Below are 23,433 nucleotides of genomic sequence, written 5' to 3'. Positions count from 1 at the left end.
TTCCAAAGAAATCCCAGGGCTGATCTCCTTCAGAATGGACTGGTTGGATCTCCTTGCAGTCCAAGGGACTCCCAAGAGTCTTCTCCAACACCACAGTTCAAAAGCATCAATTCTTCGGCGCTCAGCCTTCTTCACAGTCCAACTCTCACATCCATACATGACCACAGGAAAAACTATAGCCTTGACTTAGCGAACCTTTGTTGGCAAAGTAATGTCTCTGCTTTTGAAAATGCTATCTAGGTTGGTCATAACTTTCCTTCCAAGGAGTAAGTGTCTTTTAATTTCATGGCTGCAGTCACCATCTGCAATGATTTTGGAGCCCCAAAAAAGAAAGTCTGACACTGTTTCCACTGTTTCCCCATCTATTTCCCATGAAGTGATGGGACCGGATGCCATGATCTTTGTTTTCTGAATGTTGAGCTTTAAGCCAACTTTTTCACTCTCCACTTTCACTTTCATCAAGAGGCTTTTGAGTTCCTCTTCACTTTCTGCCATAAGGATGGTGTCATCTGCATATCTGAGGTTATTGATATTTCTCCCGGCAATCCTGATTCCAGCTTGTGCTTCTTCCAGCCCAGCGTTTCTCATGATGTACTCTGCCTATAAGTTAAATAAGCAGGGTGACAATATACAGCCTTGACGTACTCCTTTTCCTATTTGGAACCAGTCTGTTGTTCCATGTCCAGTTCTAACTGTTGCTTCCTGACCTGCATACAAATTTCTGTCCAGTAAAAGATAAGACAGTTGTTTATGATTGCATTAAGGAGAGTAGACTTGGAGGCTATTTTTTTGGATGAAACATTTTTCCTTTGCAAACAGAGATGTAAATCCTTTGCATGAGTAGTCAGTCATTAATACTAGATGCTTCCGACGTTTTTAGTGCTACTATTTTACTTAGTAAAATGGAATTCTCTGACTTTGGTGTTCAAGCTTAGTGTGAACTGGTAAGAAGAAACAATGGCAAATCAAAGTTACTGGCAGTCAAAGGCACTTGCTCTTTCGTTCTGGCTGAAGGGAGTCACTTGCATCATGTCATCCAGCTCTCAGAGACTCAGAGCCTATTAAAGCTCAAACTCAAATGACAGCCTCTAGACTGCATTGCTCCTATTTTCAGAAAGCTTGGAATAAATTAGGTTAGAAACTGAACGTGCTTAAGTGTCCCAAAAGAAGATTGCTTTGAGATTAGCTTTTGGTAATCACGGAATTGGCCCTCTCCCCTGCTGCTGCGAACTGCCGCTCCAACCCTGTAACTATTTTGGCATCCTTATCCTTCCTTGCTAATGTACTTGATGGAGGTCTGCTTTTCTCGCTGGCCATTGTTTCATTTACATGTTTTCATTATCAACACAGGCAACTGATCCTCGAAACTTCCTGCTTATAGCCTGCTTAAAAATATTTTGATAAATTATGTAAGAGGTTGTACTTTGTCATGAACTTTTAAATCAATGGTTCTGATTGTTTCAGAATATAAAATTTCCAACATAAATATATACTGAAAAGACTGTAGTCATTTAATACTCACTGTCATTATGTATCTGTTATTCCACCTTTTTCTTTTCTTTTTTTCGTATTTTTTCTTCCAGTTTGAGGTATAATTGATATATAACTGTTTATGAGTTAAGATGTGCAGCATTATTTGGGTACATACATCATGAAATGATTATCATGATAAGTTTAGTGAATATCTGTCATCTTATATAGATGCAAAATTCAAAAAAAAGAAAAAATTTCCTTATGATGATTTACTCTCTTAACTTTTACGTATAACATATATCAGTGTTAATTGTTTTTATTGTGTTGTACCTTAAGTCCCTAGTACTTATTTATCTTATAACTGGAAGTTTGTATACCACCATCTATTTAAGAACCACATTAATAAACTCTTTAGCAGTAAGAAGATTGATATTATTCCTTATTCTTTCTAACTTGTGTTTTAATTTCACATCTCCCATAGAATTGGGCCCAGCATAATATATTTTTGAACTTGAAAATTTTTTAGTGATGACCCTTTCTGCTTCCTTATAAAAAACTGTGATTTAAAACAATGTAAACTTGAGACTTGTGGACACGGTGGGAAGGAGAGCGTGGGATGAATGGAGAGAGGGGCATGGAAAAGCATACATCAGCATGTGTAAAACAGATAGCCAGCGGGAATTTGCCGTGTGACTCAGGGAGCTCAAGCCAGAGTGACAACCTAGAGGGGTGGGATGGGGAGGGAGGAGGGAGGGGGGTTCAAGGGGGAGGGGACATATGTATACCTTTGACTGATGCGTGTTGATGTATGGCAGAAACCAACACAATATTGTAAAGCAATTATCCTGCAATTAAAAATAAATTTTAAAACTGTTTTGTAACTTTAAGGTTTGGGTATAAGTTTTTTCTTTTAGACTAAATTAAAATCACATTGATTTATAGCAGTATATTTTAATTAGCAATTGTTAAATGTAAGATTTTGTGAATGCATCACATTTTCCTTAGTGAGTTTAGTTGGGTGTCCGTGAATGAATATTACTTATTGCCTGAATGAGACAAGATTCACCATCAATTCTCTTCCAAAGTTTTGTTTTTAAAGATATAGGTACTGAGGAACATAGTGCTCATACATTGGTAGATGGGAATGGTTGGGGTTTCATCATATGTCTCACTCAGTTCTTTGAATGCCTTTCTGGTTATATGCCAGAATCATTATTGTAAAACATTTGAATACTCTGTCAGCTGACAACTAGATTAGGTCCCACTTCAATTTTGTTGAAAACGAGGAATTGGAAACTACTTATTTGGGAATGGTCTTTAGAGTTACACTTTTTCAACATCTACACCTATATTTCAGATTACCTTTTCTTGGGGTTCAGGGAACACAGCACAGACTGAGAATGGCCGAGAAGTTTCCTTGCCCTCAAGGGCTAAGTGTCCTGTATTTCTTTCTTTCTATCTTTTAAAAAATGTTTTTGATGTGGACCATTTTAAAAGTCCTTAATGAATTTGTTATACTATTGTTTCTGTTTTCTGTTTTGGTTTTTTGGGGCTATGAGGCATGTGGGCTCTTAGCTTCTGAGCCAGGGATGGAACTCGCACCCCCTGCATTAGAAGGTGAAGTCTGAACCACTGGAGTGTGAGGGAAGTCCCCATGTCCTGTATTTCCAAGATAGACTGCTCTTAGGAAAGAGTATGGACCTTGAATATCTGGAACTTGATTCTTTTAAAAACATGCGTGCTCAAAAACCCATTGAAAAACTGTTTATGAACCCCCAGGCCTCTGCTTGCTCCATCTGAGGCCTGGGGACTAAGATCACATTACTTAACGAGCTCTTCTTTCTATCTGGAGCCTGTGTGGAGCCCTGTGAAAAAGGTAATGCCTGGAAACAGAGAAAAGCAATATGTGAAGACTGCTAATTGCAGGACTGTCGAGGCCCTGTTCAGGATCTCCTCCTTAGGCATGCTCTTCCTGAATATCCTGAACCGCAGCTCTCGCTTGGCTCAGTGCTCCTTGTTTGAGCTCCCTTATCATCTTGCCTCAGTTCTTGACATTCTGATTTGTATTAGACAACCGGGGCTTGCCTTGTTCACTGTTCAAAGTTGGAAAAAAAAAATCACAATACTAACCCTCCCTTCCCACAACCTGCTCAGTGGGGCTTCCCCGGTGGCGCTAGTGGTAAAGAACCCGCCTGCCAACGTAGGAGATCGGGAAGGTCTCCTGGAGGAGGGCATGGCAATCCACTCCAGTTTTCTTGACTGGAAAATCCCATAGGCAGAGGAGCCTGTCAATCTATAGTCCATGGGTCCATAAAGAGTTGGACACAACTGAGCACAGTATAGTTTAATGCAATTATTCACCAAGAGGGTTGGGGTGTGTTTTTGTTTTTCTTTGGTAGGTTTTTTTTTTTTTTTTGGTTTCTTGACATGTGCAGGATAATGTTTTCAATTTTCCAGCTTTTGTCAATCTTAGTAATGTTACTGTCTTTGTTTTAAACTACTGCTAGGATGGAAAATGGCAAGCTCGTAATTCCAGACTACCAGGCTGTTTCCTGGGGAATTAGGTAGTAAACCATTTCTGCTTCTTCCTGTTTTCTTTAGAAAAAGAAGTGATTACTTTTCACAATCCTGGGTAAGTAGCCTCTAGAGAGGCTGTGTAAGTTGTTGGGTCATAACCACACCACAGCATGCCTGACTTACTGTTTTTAAGAAATTAACTTAAATGGCTGTGAAGGTGTTTTCTATTCAGATGTCACTATTTTCTGCTGCACTTTGGATTACCAACGGGAGAAATAAAGACCATATTGACACAATTATTTCTATTTTATAGAAGCAATGAAGGAGACACAGGTTGGATCCCTGGGTCAGGAACATCCCCTGGAGGACGAAATGGCAACTTATTCCAGTATTCTTGCCTGAAAAATCCCATGGACAGAGGCCTGATGGGCTACAGCCCATGGGGTTGCAGAGTCGGACACGACTGAGTGACTGAGCATGCATGCACCGATTAACTTATTAGGGCACTACATTCATTCTCTTTAAAATATCTTTCTCTTTTGTTAGAGCCATTTGTGTGTGTACGTTGAGGTACCAAGAATAAGTTCTTTAATACTTTTCCTTTTTTCCTCTTGGATGGAAATAATCAACAACTTCGGTCTGAATATATTCCAAACAGGTGTCATGGAGCATTGCTTTGGGAATTGTTATAGACAGTCTCTCAGTTTAAAAAATTAAAAATATATATATATTTATTTATTTTTTTAAAGTCACTCAGTTGTGTCTGACTCTTTGCGACCCTATGGACTATACAGTCCATGGAATTCTCCAGGCCAGAATACCGGGGTGGGTAGCCTTTCCCTTCTCCAGGGGATCTTCCCAACCCAGGGATTGAACCCAGGTCTCCTGCATTGCAGGCGGATTCTTTACCAGCTGAGCTGCAAGGGAAATCAGTCTCTCACTTTCGAGTGGATTGTGTCAAAGGATGTTGAGAAATACAAATTGATATGTGAAGTTTTATCCTGGTATTGCAAGAATGCTGTTTTTAGAATTGGACTGACCTAATGTTTGTCAACCTTATATTAATTAAGACAATTTCTGTAAAGAACAGTACTCCCAAGGATGCTGTTTGTACCATCCATGTCACATCACTGGTATGTGCAAATAGAATTAAAATTAGAACATAGGAGATTGATAGAATGAATTCCCTGTTATACCTATTTAATCTTGCCTTCATCTTCTTGCTATTAAGGACAGATACAAATATGTCTGATCTTTAGTACCAAGTCAAAATTATATTGAGGGATGCTGCTAAGTCACTTCAGTCGTGCCCGACTCTGTGTGACCCCATAGATGGCAGCCCACCAGGCTCCCCCATCCCTGGGATTCTCCAGGCAAGAACACTGGAGTGGGTTGCCATTTCCTTCTCCAATGCATGCAAGTGAAAAGTGAAACGGAAGTCGCTCAGTCGTGTCTGACTCTTCGCGACCCCATGGACTGCAGCCCACCAGACTCCTCCATCCATGGGATTCTCCAGGCAAGAGTACGGAGTGGGGTGCCATTGCCTTTTCCATATTGAGGGATAGGAACCACATTTTAATATTAATATAGGCAAAGCTTTGGGATGGCAGAACTTTCATCAAAAATTTATGTATACTCTTGGATATATCAGTGCTGTGATTCTTCCATTTCTCTATTTAGCTGTGGAAAGTTACACTGGGAGATTGTCAGTGGATGTATATTCTGAGATAGTCACCAAATCTAGCTGTCTATAGTCTCTGGCTTGAAAGGACCATTAACATCAGCAATTTGGAAAAATCTAAAATACTTAACTAGCCTTCACTCTCAAAGTCTAAGAAACTGTGAATTTCATTTAAAACGTGGATTTAGTGAATCTAAAGTTCACATCCCAGTAGCTGGATTTGCGATGTTGAGGACTAGAATATTTCAGTCTCTCTCTCTCTCTTTTTTTTTTTACTACAAGGTTTATAAAACATGTCTTTGTTTAATTTTTGGGCTAATAAAAGCCTAATCTTATTTTATGCTACTGAAAAAGGTTTAATTCTTGTTATAGATACACAAACTTCAAGTCCTTCTGAAAAACTTATGAGTTCTCTGGGAGCAAAGCTTGATTAAAAAATGCGTGTTTTTAGAGAGACAAAGCTTGGCTTCCTTTTTTTCCTTACTGCCCTTCACCCCACTCCCAGGCTGTGTTTTGGTTTCCTGCTGCTTTTTTATGTTGGCAGTCTATGATTTTATGGACTGGTTTTTATTAAGTTTATTTTTAATTTTTATTGGAGTATATTTGATTTACAATGTTGTGTTAGTTTCGGGTGTACAGCAAAGTGAATCAGTTATACATACACATAAATCTACTCTTTTCCAGATTCTTTTCCCATATAGATTGTTACAGAATATTGAGTAGAATTCCAGTGCTGTACAATAAGTCCTTGCTGTTTCCCTGATAAGTTTTAAAAGGTATTTTTCTTTTCTTCACAGCCAAGAGAATCATTGAATTAAGACATGACTAGAAAATGTTATTTTAAGAGAGGTTATTTTATGTACATTGGAGGGGGAAATTAAGGAGATAAGGCGGTTTTTCATTTTTACAATTTGGAAGTAGACTTAAAATGGAGGGTTTCTAGATGGCGTTGGCAGATGGGGGGCTTCAGGTTTGTTATCTCATCTGTTTTTGGAGTGGCTTCCTAGGGGTCAGGGAGGAGATGGGAAATGTCTGTTGATGTCAGGCTGTCCATGCTGGCAGGGGCACCACGGTGATCCCATGTAGGATGGAGTCCCTGAAAGCTTAAGTATTAGAGTTGAATTATGGACAAATAGGAATTACTGTTTTTAGGTGGTAGATAGCAGGACTTTATAGACAAATGAATAGCTAAGGTATAACTTCTCAAAACCTAAGTATCTTGTTTTTCCCTGTCTCTCTTCCTTTCTTTCCTTTTTCTCCCACCTGTGTTTTTGTTTTTTCATTTTTCTTTCAGGGGTTATGTCTCATGGTGATCAATGTGTTTTGCAGTTTAGCAGATGCTTAGAATCCTACCTTCCAACCCCCACTTATTAGTTGTAAAACCTCAGGAAAGTTGCATAAACTTTCTAAAGCTCAGTCCCCTTACTATATAGAGTGAGTAAGAGTGTCTACCTTGCAAAATTGTCAAGACTGAAATTAGATTAGCACAATCAAAGGTGGTTCTTTTATCTACATTCATTCTGCTGTCCTCACCCGTGCAGTCTTCTCAGAGTATGCAGGTCAAATGCAAAGCTACACACTCAGTCATATACATGAACTTACAATGTTGTTGTTCAGTCCCTCAGTTGTGTCTGACTCTTTGCAACTCCATGAACTGCAGCATGCCAGGCTTCCCTGTCCTTCACCATCTCCTGAAGCTTGCTCAAACTCACGTCCATTGAGTCGGTGATGCCATCCCACCATCTCATCCTCTGTCACTCCCTTCTCTTCCTGCCCTCAATCTTTCCCAGCATCAGGGTCTTTTCCAGTGAGTCGGCTCTTCACATCAGGTGGCCAGGGGTACTGGAGCTTCAGCTTCAGCATCAGACCTTCCAGTGAATATTCAGGATTGATTTCCTTTAGGATTGACTGGTTGGATCTCCTTGCTGTCCAAGACTCTGAAGAGTCTTCTCCAACATCACAGTTCAAAAGCATCAATTCATCGGCGCTCAGCCTTCCTTATGGTCCAACTCTCACATCCGTATGTGACTACTGGAAAAACCATAGCTTTGACTATACAGACCTTTTGTCAGCAAAGTGATGTTACTGCTTTTTAATACATTGTCTAGGTTTGTCATAGCTTTTCTCCCAGAGAGCAAGCATCTTTTAATTTCATGGCTGCAGTCACTATCTGCAGTGATTTTGGAGCCCAAGAAAATAAAATCTGCCCCTGCATCCACTTTTCCCCCATCTATTTGCCATGAAGTATTGAGACCAGATGCCATGATCTTTTTAAGACTAAAAATGTCCTGGGAGACTTTTTAGTGTTTAATATGAGAGACTTTTTTTTTTTTGAAGCTGTCAACTTGGGATTGATCACATATGTTAGAATATGTTAAGTAGGCAAAAGCTAATGATTTTTAATTATTTAGTCAAATATATTTTATCATTTTATGATGCTATTTTCATGATTCTTCTGAAGATTTTGGCTCCTAATTTAGTTTGTATTTTTTAGTACATCCTGGATGACACTCACTTATGTGTGACTGATGCACACTACATCATGGTTTCCATTATGTGATTTTTTCAATTCTAAACTCATCTCAGATTTGACCTCTTTCAACATGCCTCCCCATGTTATCAAAATCAATCTGTTACCTTTCCTTCTCTTTCGTATCAGAGAAAAATGTATCTCCTAAGACCAAAAGTTCTACCTATTCTTTTAAATAACAGAAAAATACCAAGAAAAAAAAAAAAACAAAAAAACTACCATGGGGCTTCCCTGGTAGCTCAACTGGTAAAGAATCCTCCTGCAATGCAGGAGACCCTGGTTCAATTTCTGGTTAGGTAAGATCCCCTGGAGAAGGAAATGGCAACCCACTCCAGTATTCTCGCCTGGAAAATCCCGTTTGACAGAGGAGCCTGGCAGGCTATAGTCCATGGGGTTGCAAAGAGTAGGACAGGACAAAGCACGATAATATCACCACCCAGATATAACCACTGTTTAACATTTTGATGTTAAATGAAACTGGAAAGATGTCATGATAAGACTTTTAAGGAAAAAAAGATAATAGGTATTTACTGGACAATTGTAAGATATAGACATGCATTTAAAGTATCCTAAAAGAGTATGAATGCATATCAAGCTGTTAATCTATGTGGAGTGGGGAAAATAGAGTTTGTGGAACTTTATCGTTCCCTTCATTCAGTTTTTTTTTATAGTTGTGTGTTATTAGAAGTATAAATACATGCCATTTTGGAAAGAGGATTCTACAAATGAACTTTGATTAGAAAATAAGATGAATCAGGTGGGCAAGAGGATATGCATTTACAAATCATAGGGATTGTCTTTGGGCGGAAGGACTGAATAGTGTCATGCATCATACAGAGGGCTTCCTGTGGAAAGAGGATCACTTTAGCTTGAACAGATTATGTTCCTGTCTTTTTTCTTATTTCTCTCTTTCTACATATACACACACTGTTTTGTTTTTTTCTCAAAGATTTCTTGGATCTTTAAGAGTAAATGGTAGACATGATGTCCCTTTACCCCTAAACACTGCAGCTGTATTTTCTAAAAGCAAGGCAATCCCATATATAACATTAGCACAATCATCAAAATCAAGAATTAAACAGTATTGTACAAGGATGTAATCTAATCTTATTGAGATTTTTCCAGCCGACCTAATAATGTACTTCATTAGGCTTTGAATCTCAAAGGAATGACATACGGATGTAGGACAGTTCACTGTGGCATTTCCTGTGGCGTCCTCACTAGTCGATTTCTGTTAAGTGGCTGGGTTCTCAGTTGCCTGTTTCCTGCTGTTTTTTATTTTTTATTTTTTTTTCAACCTCTACACTTCTCATTTTACAAGTTACTTGAAATTCTTTTAGTAAACTTCTTTTCTGCCTGCTGCTACTGCTAAGTCGCTTCAGTCATGTCCAACTCTGTGCGAACCCATGGACTGCAGCCCACCAGGCTCCCCCGTCCCTGGGATTCTCCAGGCAAGAACACTGGAGCCGGTTGCCATTTCCTTCTCCAATGCATGAAAGTGAAAAGTGAAAGTGAAGTCGCTCAGTCGTGTCCGACTCTTAGCAACCCCATGGACTGCAGCCCACCAGGCTCCTCCATCCATGGGATTTTCCAGGCAAGAGTACTGCAGTGGGGTGCCATTGCCTTCTCCTCTTTTCTGCCTGAGTTAGCCATAATTGATTTCTACAGTTTGCAACCCAAACTTTGACTAATAGATTATCTTTTTCACACTTTTTCAAAATCTTATTCATCTTCACACACTCAGTTCATTGAAAGTCACCTTTTTTTTTTTTCACGAAGCTTCTCGTTTTCATCAGCAGTTTTACTTTGTAAATAGAGCACTTAGTGTTCATCTTCATTTTATTATAGTCAGTTATTGCGTATTACTGTCATTAATTGTAAGCTACTTGAAGGCTGGTACATGATATGGCATTGTGATGTTTGGGCAAGTAGAGGATTTATAAGGTAAAAGGGGCAAGCCAGAGAGGTAGTAAAAACAACACCCAGTTGTGGGTGTGACTGGTGATGGAAGTAAAGTCTGATGCTGTGAAGAGCAATATTGCATAGGAACGTGGAATGTTAGGTCCATGAATCAAGGCAAATTGGAAGTAGTCAAACAGGAGATGGCAAGAGTGAACGTAGACATTTTAGGAATCAGCGAACTAAAATGGACGGGAATGGGTGAATTTAACTCAGATGACTGTTATATCTACTACTGCAGGCAGGAATCCCTTAGAAGAAATGGAGTAGCCATCATAGTCAACAAGAGAGTCCGAAATGCAGTATTTGGATGCAATCTCAAAAATGACAGAATGATCTATGTTCATTTCCAAGGCAAACCATTCAATATCACAGTAACCCAAGTCTATACCCCACCAGTAATGCTGAAGAAGCTGAAGATGAGCGGTCTATGAAGACTTACAAGATCTAGAACTAACACCCAAAAAGATGTCCTTTTCATTATAGGGGACTGGAATGCAAAAGTAGGAAGTCAAGAGATACCTGGAGTAACAGGCAAATTTGGTCTTGGAGTACAAAACAAAGCAGGTCAAAGGATAACAGTTTTGCAAAGAGAACACACTGGTCATAGCAAACACCCTTTCCAACAACACAAGAGAATACTCTATACATGGACATCACCAGATGGTCAATACTGAAGTCGGACTGACTACATTCTGTGCAGCCAAAGATGGAGAAGCTCTATACAGTCAGCAAAAACAAGACCGGGAGCTGACTGTGGCTCAGATCATGAGCTCCTTATTGCCAAATTCAGACTTAAATTGAAGAAAGTAGGGAAAGCCACTAGACAATTCAGGTATGACCTAAATAAAATTCCGTACAATTATACAGTGGAAGTGACAAATAGTTTCAAGGGACTAGATCTGATAGATAGAGTGCCTGAAGAACTATGGATGGAGGTTCGTGACATTGTGCAGGAGGCAGGGATCAAGACCATCCCCAAGAAAAAGAAATGCAAAAAGCCAAAATGGTTGTCTGAGGAGGCCTTACAAATAGCTGAGAAAAGAAGAGAAGTGAAAGGCAAAGATGAAAAGGAGAGATACACCCATTTGAATGCAGAGTTTTAAAGAATAGCAAGGAGAGATAAGAAAGCCTTCCTCAGTGATCAGTGCAAAGAAAGAGAGGAAAACTATAGAATGGGAAAGACTAGAGATCTCTTCAAGAAAATGAGAGATACCTAGGGAACATTTCATCCAAAGATGGGCACAATAAAGGACAGAAATTGTATGGACCTAACAGAAGCAGAACATATTAAGGAGAGGTGGCAAGAATACACAGAAGAACTATATAAAAAAGATCTTCATGACCCAGATAATCATGATGGTGTTATCACTCACCTAGAGCCAGACATTCTGGAATGTGAAGTCAAGTCCTAAGGAAGCATCACTATGAGCAAAGCTAGTGGAGGTGATGGAATTCCAGTTGAGCTATTTCAAATCCTAAAATATGATGCCATAAAAGTGCTGCACTCAGTATGCCAGCAAATGTGGAAAACTCAGCAGTGGCCACAGGACTGGAAAAGGTTTTCATTCCAATCCCAAAGAAAGGCAATGCAAAGAATTCTCAAACTACTGCACAATTGTACTCATCTCACACGCTAGTAAAGTAATGCTCAAAATTCTCCAATCCAGGCTTCAACAGTACGTGAACTATGAACTTCCAGATTTTCATGCTGGATGTAAAAAATGCAGAGGAACCAAAGATCAAAGGATCATCAAAAAAGCAAGAGAGTTCCATAAAAACATCTACTTCTGCTTTATTGACTACACCAAAGCCTTTGACTGTGTGGATCACAACAAACTGTGGAAAATTCTTCAAGAGATGGGAATGCCAGGCCACCTGACCTGCCTCCTGAGAAATCTGTATGCAGATTAGGCAAAAACAGTTAGAACTGGACATGGAATAACAGACTGGTTCCAAATTAGGGAAGGAGTACGTCAATGCTGTATATTGTCACCTTGCATGTTTAAGTTATATGCAGAGTACATCATGAGAAATGCTGGGCTGGATGAAGCACAAGCTGGAATCAAGATTGCCAGGAGAAATATCAATAACCTCAGATACGCAGATGACACCACCCTTATGGCAGAAAGTGAAGAAGAACTAAAGAGCCTCTTGATGAAAGTGAAAGAGGATAGTGAAAAGTTGGCTTAAAGCTCAACATTCAGAAAACTAAGATTATGGCCTCTGGTCCCATCACTTCCTTAACAGATAGATGGGGAAACAGTGGAAACAGTAACAGACTTTATTTTATTTTATTTTATTTTTTTGAGCTCCCAAATCACTGCAGATGGTGACTGTAGCCATGAAATTAAATGATGCTTGCTTCTTGGAAGAAAAGTTATGACCTGCCTAGACAGCATATTAAAAAACAGACATTACTTTGCCAACAAAGTCCATCTAGTTAAAGCTATGGTTTTTCCAGTAGTTAGGTATGGATGTGAGACTTGGATTATAAAGAAAGTTGAGCACCAAAGAATTGATACTTTAGAACTGTGGTGTTGGAGAAGACTCTTGAGATTGGACTGCAAGGAGATCCAACCAGTCTGTCCTAAAGGAGATCAGTCCTGAATAGTCATTGGAAGGACTGATGCTGAAGCTGAAACTCCAATACTTTGGCCCCCTGATGTCAAGATTTGACTCATTGGAAAAGACCCTGATGCTGGGAAAGGTTGAAAGTGGGACGAGAAGGGGATCACAGAGGATGAGGTGGTTGGATGGCATCACCGACTCAATGGACATGACTTTCAGTAAACTCCAGGAGTTGGTGATGGACAGGGAGGCCTGATGTGCTGCAGTCCATGGGGTCGCAAAGAGTTGGACATGACTGAGCGACTGAACTGAGAGAGGTACTGTGTTTTTAGACAGTGCCATTTGGGGAGTTGAGATCAGCAGAATTATGTTTCATTTGCCTTTGTTACTCTATTTGAAGTACCCTTCTTTTGATAGTTGAAAGCTTAGTAACTAAAAAATTACTGCTCTCCCAAGGGCCAGATCTATACAACAGCTTTAAATCGCATTGGATTTTATATTTTCTTTGTTCTAAATATTTAAACTTTCCAGTTTGAGCAAACAACAGAGTTTTTACACTATGAGAATAAAATAGGAATTATAGTATCCAGGAGTCTTATATAGCACCTGTTTTCACTATTTTGTTCTCTATTCATGTTTAAAAAAATTTTTTTTAAATTAATTTATGTTTTAAACTCATTTGTTGCATGCATTATTTAAACTTGGATCTTAATTTTGTTTACACTTTGAAGTCCTGTCACTTTTACCTTTGCCATTTTTTTTGGTCAGTTATTAAATATTAGAGAAGTTATTTTTTAAAGCTACCTGATTATATAGCCTTGGTTCAGCAATTCCATATTTAGCAATTTCTCTTACGTATATATCTGAATAGTTAGCTTATGTAAATAGATGACTGTTGTTTGCAACATGGTTTAAAATAAGGACAATCTAGAAACAAGTTCCTAAATCTCTGTGCAGAAGGACTGGTTATGTTATGTCCATGCAGAGATTATTTGCAGCTGTTAAATAATAGGATAGATACAGGAAATGTCTAATATTAAGAGAAAAGGTTACTTCAGAAAAGTAAGTATAGTATTACTACATTTGTGTAAAAAGAGGATATTCATACATAGGCATAGAATGGGAGGCTATACAGGAAACATGTAGTGGTTACCTTTTGGGAATAGGACTAGTAGAAAAGGAGGATTTTCCTTTATATTTTTCTGTTCAGTTCAGTGGCTCAGTCGTGTCTAACTCTTTGCAACCCCATGAACCACAGCATGCCAGGCCTCCCTGTCCATCACCAACTGCAGGAGTCTACCCAAATCCATGTCCATTGAGTCAGTGATGCCATCCAACCATCTCATCCTCTGTCGTCCCCTTCTCCTTCTGCCCTCAATCTTTCCCAGCATCAGGGTCTTTTCCAATGAGTCAAATCTTGACATCAGGGGGCCAAAGTATTGGAGTTTCAGCTTCAACATCAGTCCTTTCAATGAACACGCAGGACTGATGTCTTTTAGGATAGACTGGTTGGATCTCCTTGCAGTCCAAGGGACTCTCAAGAGTCTTCTCCAACACCACAGTTCAAAAGCAGCAATTCTTTGGTGCTCAGCTTTCTTCACCATCAAACTCTCACATCCATACATGACTACTGGAAAAACCATAGCCTTGACTAGACGGACCTTTGTTGACAAAGTAATCTCTCTGCTTTTTAATATACTATCTAGGTTGGTCATAACTTTCCTTCCAAGGAGTAAGTGTCTTTTAATTTCATGGCTGCAATTACCATCTGTAGTGATTTGGGAGCCCCCCAAAATCAAGTCAGCCACTGTTTCCCCATCTATTTGCCATGAAGTGATGGGACCAGATGCCATGATCTTAGTTTTCTGTATATTGAGCTTTAAGCCAACTTTTTCACTCTCCTCTTTCACTTTCATGAAGAGCCTCTTTAGTTCTTCTTCACTTTCTGCCGTAAGGGTGGTGTCATCTGCATATCTGAGGTTATTGATATTTCTCCCGGCAATCTTGATTCCAGCTTGTGCTTCTTCCAGTCCAGCGTTTCTCATGATGTACTCTGCATGTAAGTAAGCAGGGTGACAATATACAGCCTTGATGTACTCCTTTTCCTATTTGGAACCAGTCTGTTGTTCCATGTCTGGTTTTAACTGTTGCTTCCTGACCTGCATACAGTTTCTCAAGAGGCATATCTTTCTGTAGTATTTGAATTTTTATTTTGTTGCCACGAACAGACATCACTCATATGAGTAAAGAAACAAATCAAACATCAAGTTAACTAGAACTGCTTTTTCAAAGTAGGTTCTCAAAGGCATTCTTAAATTTAAATGATGATCAGAACCTCCATATTTTGGAGGCAGGCAGTATTAAATGTGATTTTATAGATGAAGAAATTAGTAGTTGGGTATACTTCAGGCCATTTAAGTAATACAGCCACGTAATTGGTGGTGGGATGAATACTTGAACTTGAGGTTTGTAACTTCTAGGATAAGAATTTTTTTTTTGCTGTTGCTTATGAATGGTTAAAATAATGAATAGTGAATTGTTTTTCCCTCTTAGAAGAGTTATGTATTTTTCATGCTTTCCTATCAAGCATATATATCTTACTTTTCTATTATAGCAAATAGGCTACATTGAATTTTAGTGTATCCCTTAGAACTTTATTAACTTAAGCTTTTGTAGTTTATTCTGTATGTATCTTATTGCTCTTAGAGATAGCAGAAGAGAGGGTAGTAAACTATGAGGTTGGGAATTTAAGATTTTCACCAGATGAAACAGAAATGGAGGTTTCTGCCCAGTATCCTTGGTCTTGGGGTGCGGTTTTACCACATTGTACTTCCCAGACTGATAAAAGCCTTGCTTCCATCCCCCAGATTCCAGTTCCTTTAGTGGCCTCCTGTGCTATGTGATATTAAAAAGATATCAAAAGATATTAAAAAAACTGGGAAACTTTTACATCCCACTTCCCTTCCCTTCTCAATTTCTTTTCTTTCTAAAATTGGGATGTCTATAGAGGAACTAAAAAGCCTCTTGATGAAAGTAAAAGAGGAGAGTGAAAAAGTTGGCTTAAAGCTCAACATTCAGAAAACGAAGATCATGGCATCCGGTCCCATCACTTCATGGGAAATAGATGGGGAAACAGTGGAAACAGTGTCAGACTTTATTTTTCTGGGCTCCAAAATCACTGCAGATGGTGACTGCAGCCATGAAATTAAAAGACACTTACTCCTTAGAAGGAAAGTTATGACCAACCTAGATAGCATATTCAAAAGCAGAGACATTACTTTGCCAACAAAGGTCCATCTAGTCAAGGCTATGGTTTTTCCAGTGGTCATGTATGGATGTGAGAGTTGGACTGTGAAGAAGGCTGAGTGCCGAAGAATTGCTGCTTTTGAACTGTGGTGTTGGAGAAGACTCTTGAGAGTCCCTTGGACTGCAAGGAGATCCAGCCAGACCATTCTTAAGGAGATCAGCCCTGGGATTTCTTTGGAAGGAGTGATGCTAAAGCTGAAACTCCAGTACTTTGGCCACCTGATGCGAAGAGTTGACTCATTGGAAAAGACTTTGATGCTGGGAGGGATTGGGGGCAAGAGGAGAAGGGGACGACAGAGGATGAGATGGCTGGATGGCATCACTGACTCGATGGACATGAGTCTCACTGAACTCCGGGAGTTGGTGGTGGACAGGGAGGCCTGGCGTGCTGTGATTCATGGGGTCGCAAAGAGTCAGACACGACTGAGCGACTGATCTAATCTGATCTGATAGCAAACGAATATTAACCTATTCTCATTCTCTCTCACTTATAAAACATTTAGGTGTGAAAATTATATGAGACCACTCAATTTTAGAATATCATCAGTATAGTTTATAATCAATGAAATCATCCTGTAGCTTAAAAATCATGTTAGATTGAGATGTGCTCTGTAGAGCAGACTGCTTAAAAATGACTGAAATGGTGATGCTTCATTTCTCATTACAAAAGTTAAAGGATTTTTTTTTTTTTTCAAATAAGAAGTGAATAATAGAGATAAAAGGGAATGTGAAAGTGCTTTTTGGCCTAATCAAATAAAGTACAGTTGAGCCGTCTGTCAAATGCAGGTTGAACTAGATGTATGAACTCCAAGGCCCTTGTCCGGCTCCAAAACAGCAATGAAAATAAAGTTTCAGGCCACCCCCAGGCATCATCTGCTGCACTGAATGTGTGTCTGCTCAAAGCTGACATGAAACCAGAAGCCAAAGCAATTTTAGCCTTGAACAGCAGGTGGGGTAGGCAGTCCAACTTTTTTCCAAATGGGAGTAACATTCATTTTCATAGTTTAGTGATGGATTGAACAACCTCGGAATGCATGCAAGCCTGAGTGTGTTCAAACCTTACCTGAGTGGATCAGAACAGCAGCAACAAAATCTTGATTGTAATTATAATTCTTCACTCCTCGGTTTTGACTGTTTCTTAGATTGTTGATATTATTTCAAACCAGATTGAGAATCTGAGAAATGATACACACTCATCATTTCGTGTTTCTTCTCCCCGTGTTTTGTTAGACTAGTACAGTCGTAACCATAGAGGAAAAAAGAGTGAGAATCAGAGAAACAAGTTGTAGGAGAAAATCTTTTGATGTTGGAGTTTCTTATCTCTTGTATGTGTGAGCTTTGGTGCATATCTCATGGCTAAGGGTAATTCAGAAGGCAAGGATGGTGAGCAAATGTGTGAGTTTAGTATGGTGCTTTATTTATCCTTAATGTAGGTTTTCTAGATGAAAAATTTGACTGAAACTGACTTGCAGTATGAACTCCAGATCTGGTATGTATTATCATATTTGTGAAATTTCAGTATAGTTTCATTGATTGTTGGCATTAGTGGCTTAGAGTCAAGGTAGAGCTTACAGAATAAATTTTTTAGAATAAACAGCAAACTTTGGAAGTACGTTTCTTTTGAGTTATGTGCCTCTTCTGATACACTTGTGTTTACTTCCTTCATTTTCTGGATTGTAGAAATTGAGTTTATATTTGCAGTTTATGTATACAGTGGCTTTTGGTGCCTTAGCCATCTGTATTTCCCACTTCCAAAGCTGGTATATCCTTAAAAACAGATTTATTTTAAAAGAACAAATTAAAGAGGCATCTTTCTTTTTTTAGTGTAGGAACTGACTGTATATATTGTATAAACACATACAGTTGGCCTGTGCCCCTCTCTATATCTACACATATATAAGTATGTTAATAAATATATAAGTTGATTATTAATATACTATTTGGAAGCTCTTTATATTCCCAGTTTTTAGTTTCTTAATTTACGTGACTTAATAGTTTTCCCTAATGAATATTTTTTGGGCAAAATATGTTCCTTTTTTGCTTCTTGACTTAAATAATGATTACTGATGATGTTATGAATTGAATGTTTCTGTTCCCCCAAAACTGACACTTTGAGGCCTTAACCCCCAGGTGATGGCATTTGGAGACAGGGCTTACGAGGAGGTGATAAGTTGTAAGGGCAAGGCCCTAATCTGATTGAGCTGGTGCTCTTGTCAGGAAAGGAAGAGAGACCAGAGCCCTTTCTCCTTGACTTGTGAGGATATAGCGAGAAGGCAGGCATCTAACCAGCCAGGTAGGTCCTCACCGACCTGAGGACCTCACAAGGTCTGCTGCCGCCTTGATCTTGCAGTTCCCAGCCTCCAGAACCATGAGAAATAATTTTCTGTTGTTTAAGCCACACAGTCTGTGGTATTTTGTTTTGGCAGTCTGTATGACTAATACAGATGGTTTTCTAACCATAAATAGTTTTATATTGGTTAGTGTGAAGACTTCAGATGAAACATTAAGAAACGGATGGGAATTTTAATGCAAACTAAGACCACTTGACTGTTTCTGAAATGAATAGTCCAGTCTAGTTTTTGTTGTAGCTTACATATATCAGTTCTTTTAGTTACTGATCTTTAGATTCTCTTATTTGTGATTGTTTACTTCATATGCAAATGACACCTTTCCCCCCCTTTAATTGGCCTATGGTAAAGATGCCATCTGATACTGGGTTAAAAAAGTCTTTACTATTTAACTCAGGAGAGTTCTTTTTAGAGGTAGCATATTCGTTTTCATTGTTGCTGTAACAAATTACCAAAAACTTGGTCTAAGACAATATAGATGACTATCTTGTGGCTCTGGAGTCCCACTATGGGTTTCACTGAGCTAAAATCAGGTGTCTACAGGGCTGTGTTCCTTTTTGGAGGCTCCAGGGAGAATGTTTCCTGCTTCTAGAAGCTGCTTACGTTCCTTGGCTCTTGGCTTCTTCCTCTGTCTTCGAAGTCAGCAACATAGCATCTTTCTAACTTCTGTGGTCACATCTCTTTCCCTTTCTTTTCTGCCTCCCTCTTTTACTCTTAATGAATTCTTGTGATTACATTGGGCCCATCTGTATATTCCAGAGCAATCTCTCTATTTCAGGGTCAGCTAATTAGCAACCTTAATTCCTATCTGCAATCCTATGGCCCTTTTGCAGTGTACCCAAACATATGCCTAGATTCAGGGGCTTAGGGCTTGAACATCTTTGGGGAGCCATTATTCTGCCTATCACAGGCAGAAAGTGATGTATTTAATAAAGCATAAGAAAATTTTGCTTGGAAAATTGTTAGTTCTTACCTTTCAGCCTGTGTTTTCTTGGAAGGATCGTGGTATGTATTTCTCAATTGCCTAAACCTGTGTCCTCTTTTGAAAAACAAAAATCTTGTCTATTCTATGGTCAATAATAAACACGTTAGCTTTTTTCCCTCTAAAATGTTCACGTACCCTCCCCCACCCAAGTGTTTGAGCTAAATAAGGTTTGTCACACCTGTACTTAGCCTACAACTGGGCCACTGTTTCAGATTTCTGGAGTATTTTAGGCTCTGGGATGTAATGTTCTCACTTTTGCTCAACTTAAAAATGTCTTGAGTTTGCTTTATTCTTATTACCAGCTCCATTTCTCCATAATAGTAATTATTTGCTGTTGTTATTGTGAACTTATTTAAAGAAGTAAGCATGCCTAACTTTTTCTAAACATGTTCATATACTTAAGAGGTAGGTAGAGTATGGATAGTGCTTGTTGAGGAAAAAGTGGAAGATCTACAACTTGAATTACCTAGTTGATTAGAGGCTGATTTTCAGTCTCATTGTTGTACCAACGGAATAACTCATATCAGTAGGATAAGGTGATTGCTTTTGTTGGTATGTGGTCTCAGAGCAAGTATCCTGCAGGGAGATTTTATATAAATATATTTCTCAAAATAGACTTTATAGACTTTTTAGAACAGTTTTAAATTTAGAGAAATTAAGAGACTAGTATAGACAGTCCCTAAATATCCCATGCTGTTTTTTCCCATTATTAACATCTCACATTAGTATGGAACATTTGTTACAATTAATGAACCAATATTGATTCATTATAATTAACAAAAAATCATGCTGTCAATTCTGTTTTCTAGTAGAAAAGGAATAATTTGACATTTGAGAACATTATTTATGAAAAATAACTTGTGTTTGGGGGGTTGATTAATTATGCTTTATTCTTAAACTCTGTGATTTGACTTTGTGTTGGCTTCTTAATCTGTGAAGGCTGACTGTAAAGTGGATTTGAATATTAGGTTTAGCTCTGAGTTTGAAAGTAATTTTTTTGGTTAGGACTGAGAATGAGAGATGATCAGATTAAACCTTGCGTTTTTCATGTCTCTGGGTCTCCCTTCCCATCACATTTAGAATAAAATCTGGATTCCTCACCCTGCTTTGTAAGGCTCTTCATGCTCTGACTCCTGTGAACCTCTCAGAGCTTGCTCCTTCACTCTGTAGCCAGGATACTGGCTTCACTTCTGGTTTTCGAATGTGGCAAGATTGTTCTCTCCTGAGGGCCTGACCGTTCTGCCTCTTCACCCCCAGGTCCCTGCATGACTTACTCCCTCACTTATCTGGTTCTCTGCTTGAATGTCGCTAAAGATGGTTCACTGATGATTCTATATAAAATAGTGCTTTCATCATTCTCTAAAGCATTACCCTGCTTTATCTTTGTAGGGTCTTATTTGTCACTACTTGAAAGCACTGTGTTTTATGCATGTAGTTATACAAACATTATATATCTGTTTATGTGTTGGTTGTTTGACTCCTACAGAAGAACGTCAGCTTCAAGAGGGCAGGGAATGTTTCATGCACATCAAATGGTACCTGGCATAGGTAGACTCTCAGTGGATACTTATGTGACCGAATAATGGAGTTTGTATTTAAGTATGGCATTAGAATATTCTGGAAACATTCATGTTTATTTTCTCTTAGTATTTTTCTGGCTTTCCTGCTAAAACTAAAAGCACTAAAGGGAGGCTGAGTGTAGCTGAAACCTCATCCGCTCTCTGGGCTCCTCTCTGCATACAGTCCTCTATTTTGCCATCGGTGAAAAGAGCCAGAAGGAGTTTAAATGCCTGCGCCCAAGAAAGAAGCATCTATCAGAATTTCCAACATCGGCTTTCTTTCTTTTGGGGCCCTTAACAGCTGGAACTTGTGTGGATTAGTCTTTCTTAGTCTCTAGCAGCATACCTGACGAGCAGCTGTTTACAATGAACAGTTCCCCACCCACCGGCCTCTTACACCCCATGTGATTGGCGGGGAGCGTAAGAGGCAAGGCCTCCAGAGTGAGGAGTAGGATAGGACAGTGTTCCAGAGGTCAGGAAGTTTTGGTTTTATTCCCTGTGTTTTTGAGGGTATAAGATAGACTATGACACCCAAGAGGAGAGTGAGAAATGTGCATGGATGCCATGGCTTTATGAGACTCAGTGATGGGGTTCTCTTTCCCCTGGATCAAGTGGAAGGTGAGAAACAGGCCGGCCCTCAGCTCAGGTGTGTGGCATATTTCATAGTTGAAGAGGTCGAGAGAGCTGCTGCCTCCGCAAGCGGCAGCAGAACTACCGGGAAGACGCACCAAGGGAGAGCTGGTGACGATGTGTGCAGCTCAACACTGTGGACAGGTTACTTGAAGACTTGGAAAAGCAAAGAAGAGCTGACAGGTGGTACTGGGGGTGAAAACCTGGGTAAGCAACCTGTATACGGGACCAGGGGTGAGAGTTTCTCAGTGTTTTCTTTCTCTCCAGTCTTGAATCTAAGGCAGGCTGTCAAGAGAGCTGTGTCCCTGGTAGCTAAAAACCAAGGGGAGTTCCATCTTTTTAACCAGAAGACCAGGAAAATGCAAGCTGGAGAGGATGGGGGGAGGTCCCCTCCTTCCTTTGAATCATGGGTGAGTGGGCAGCAGATCCTTTGGAGAGCCAGGCTGGCTGGTGGTGCTGGCAGCTGAAATATAAGTCTGTCTTTCTGGCCAGAGGAACCAGGAAACAGGGTTCCTGCAGAGCATGAGAAAATGTCCGTTTTCTTTTTTATCCTTCTTTGTTTTGCTCTTTGAGGGGCAGTGTGGGCAGCTAGAACTCTTAAGAGAAACCCGACCTTTGGGCCAGAGGGTTGGGACAGTCCTAGGGAGGAGAGAGCTGGAGGGGGATCCTCTTGGAGCATGAAACGGCCAAAGACAGGCTCACTCAGAAGTGCATGTGGGGCAGGCAGATGGAGGCAGCAGAGGAGCAAAAACCTCGAGAACTGAGAAGACACTGAACTATCGCCCACGGAGGATGAGACAGAACTTATTGTCTGAAGCTAACCAGATTGGTTGCCTAATAAAATGGAACAAACAAAACCATAACGTTCTCCAGAGTATTTTTAACGGGACCCAGAGTCTAAACAACTTCATATTCAGAATGTTATTCTGCAGCCAAAGTTTTACAGTATACCAGGAAAATGTGACTAATTCTTGAGGCAAAAGACAATTCACAAATGCCAGCCCCATAGATGACTCAGATCATGGCATTCTGAGCCAGACTTTAAAGCAATCATTATAACCCTGCTCCCTCCATGAATTAAAGTATCTTGACATGAATGCAGAGACAGCCATTCTTCTTTTAGAAGAAACCATAGGAGGAAATGTTTGTGGCCTTGGGTTAGGCAAACATTTCTTAGATAGAGTACCAAAAGGATGACATGCAAAAGAAAAGAAATAGCTAAGTTGGACTTCCTGAAAATTAAAAACCTCTGCTTTGGGAAGGATGCTGTTGAGAAAATAGAAAGATAAGCTACACAGGGCTATATGGGAAATTGCTGTTCCCTTTCATGCGGTTTTGCTGTGACCCTAAAATTGCTATTAATAAAGCTTTATTAATAAAGAATAAATTCTATTAAAAAAAAAAGCCACAGACTTGGTAGAAAATATTTTCAAATCACATATCCAACCAAGGGATTGTATCCAGAAAACAGAGCTCTCAACACTCAATGCGAAAGTAAATAATTCATTAAAAATGGGGAAAAGACTTAACAGATGGTATACCCAGGAAAATAGATTGATGACAAATAGCACAAGGTGGTCAACGGCATTTGTTATTAGGGAAATCCAAAGTAAAAACCACAAAGAGAAACCACCTTATATCTGTTGTTTAGTCACTAAGTGGTGTCCGAGTCTTTTGTTAATGACCCCATGGACTGTAGCCCTCTAGGCTTCTCTGTCCATGGGATTTCCCAGATAAGAAGATCAGAGTGGGTTGCCACTTTTTTCTCCAGGGCATCTTCCTAACCCAGGGATTGAAACCGCATCTCCTGCATTGGCAGGGAAACCCTATGTCTGTTAGAATGGCTTCAAAAAACCTGACAATACCAAATCCCA

At 39.5% G+C, this 23,433-nt stretch overlaps 2 protein-coding genes across 3 annotated transcripts in view; one reads left to right on the top strand and one right to left on the bottom strand.

Moving 5' to 3' along the window:
• The window catches only part of AVEN (apoptosis and caspase activation inhibitor), a 193,393-nt gene that overhangs the window by 3,902 nt on the left and 166,058 nt on the right, over positions 1-23,433 (top strand). Inside the window, exon 1 of one of the 2 annotated variants that reach the window (XM_044925247.2) lies at positions 21,433-21,547. The exons of the other annotated variant lie outside the window; for it this stretch is intronic. Coding sequence (XP_044781182.1) covers positions 21,515-21,547 — 33 coding nt within the window. The 5' untranslated portion in view covers positions 21,433-21,514. Of the gene's footprint in view, positions 1-21,432; positions 21,548-23,433 lie in introns of those variants that run through there. 2 annotated transcript variants of the gene reach the window in all.
• The window catches only part of CHRM5 (cholinergic receptor muscarinic 5), an 86,317-nt gene that overhangs the window by 23,724 nt on the left and 39,160 nt on the right, over positions 1-23,433 (bottom strand). The window lies entirely within an intron of this gene.

The sequence above is a fragment of the Bubalus bubalis genome, chromosome 11, assembly GCF_019923935.1.
Source record: "Bubalus bubalis isolate 160015118507 breed Murrah chromosome 11, NDDB_SH_1, whole genome shotgun sequence".
NCBI classification, from domain to species: domain Eukaryota; kingdom Metazoa; phylum Chordata; class Mammalia; order Artiodactyla; family Bovidae; genus Bubalus; species Bubalus bubalis.
The sequence above is the reverse complement of the archived record's forward strand: the minus strand, read 5'-3'. Positions and strand labels throughout refer to the sequence as shown.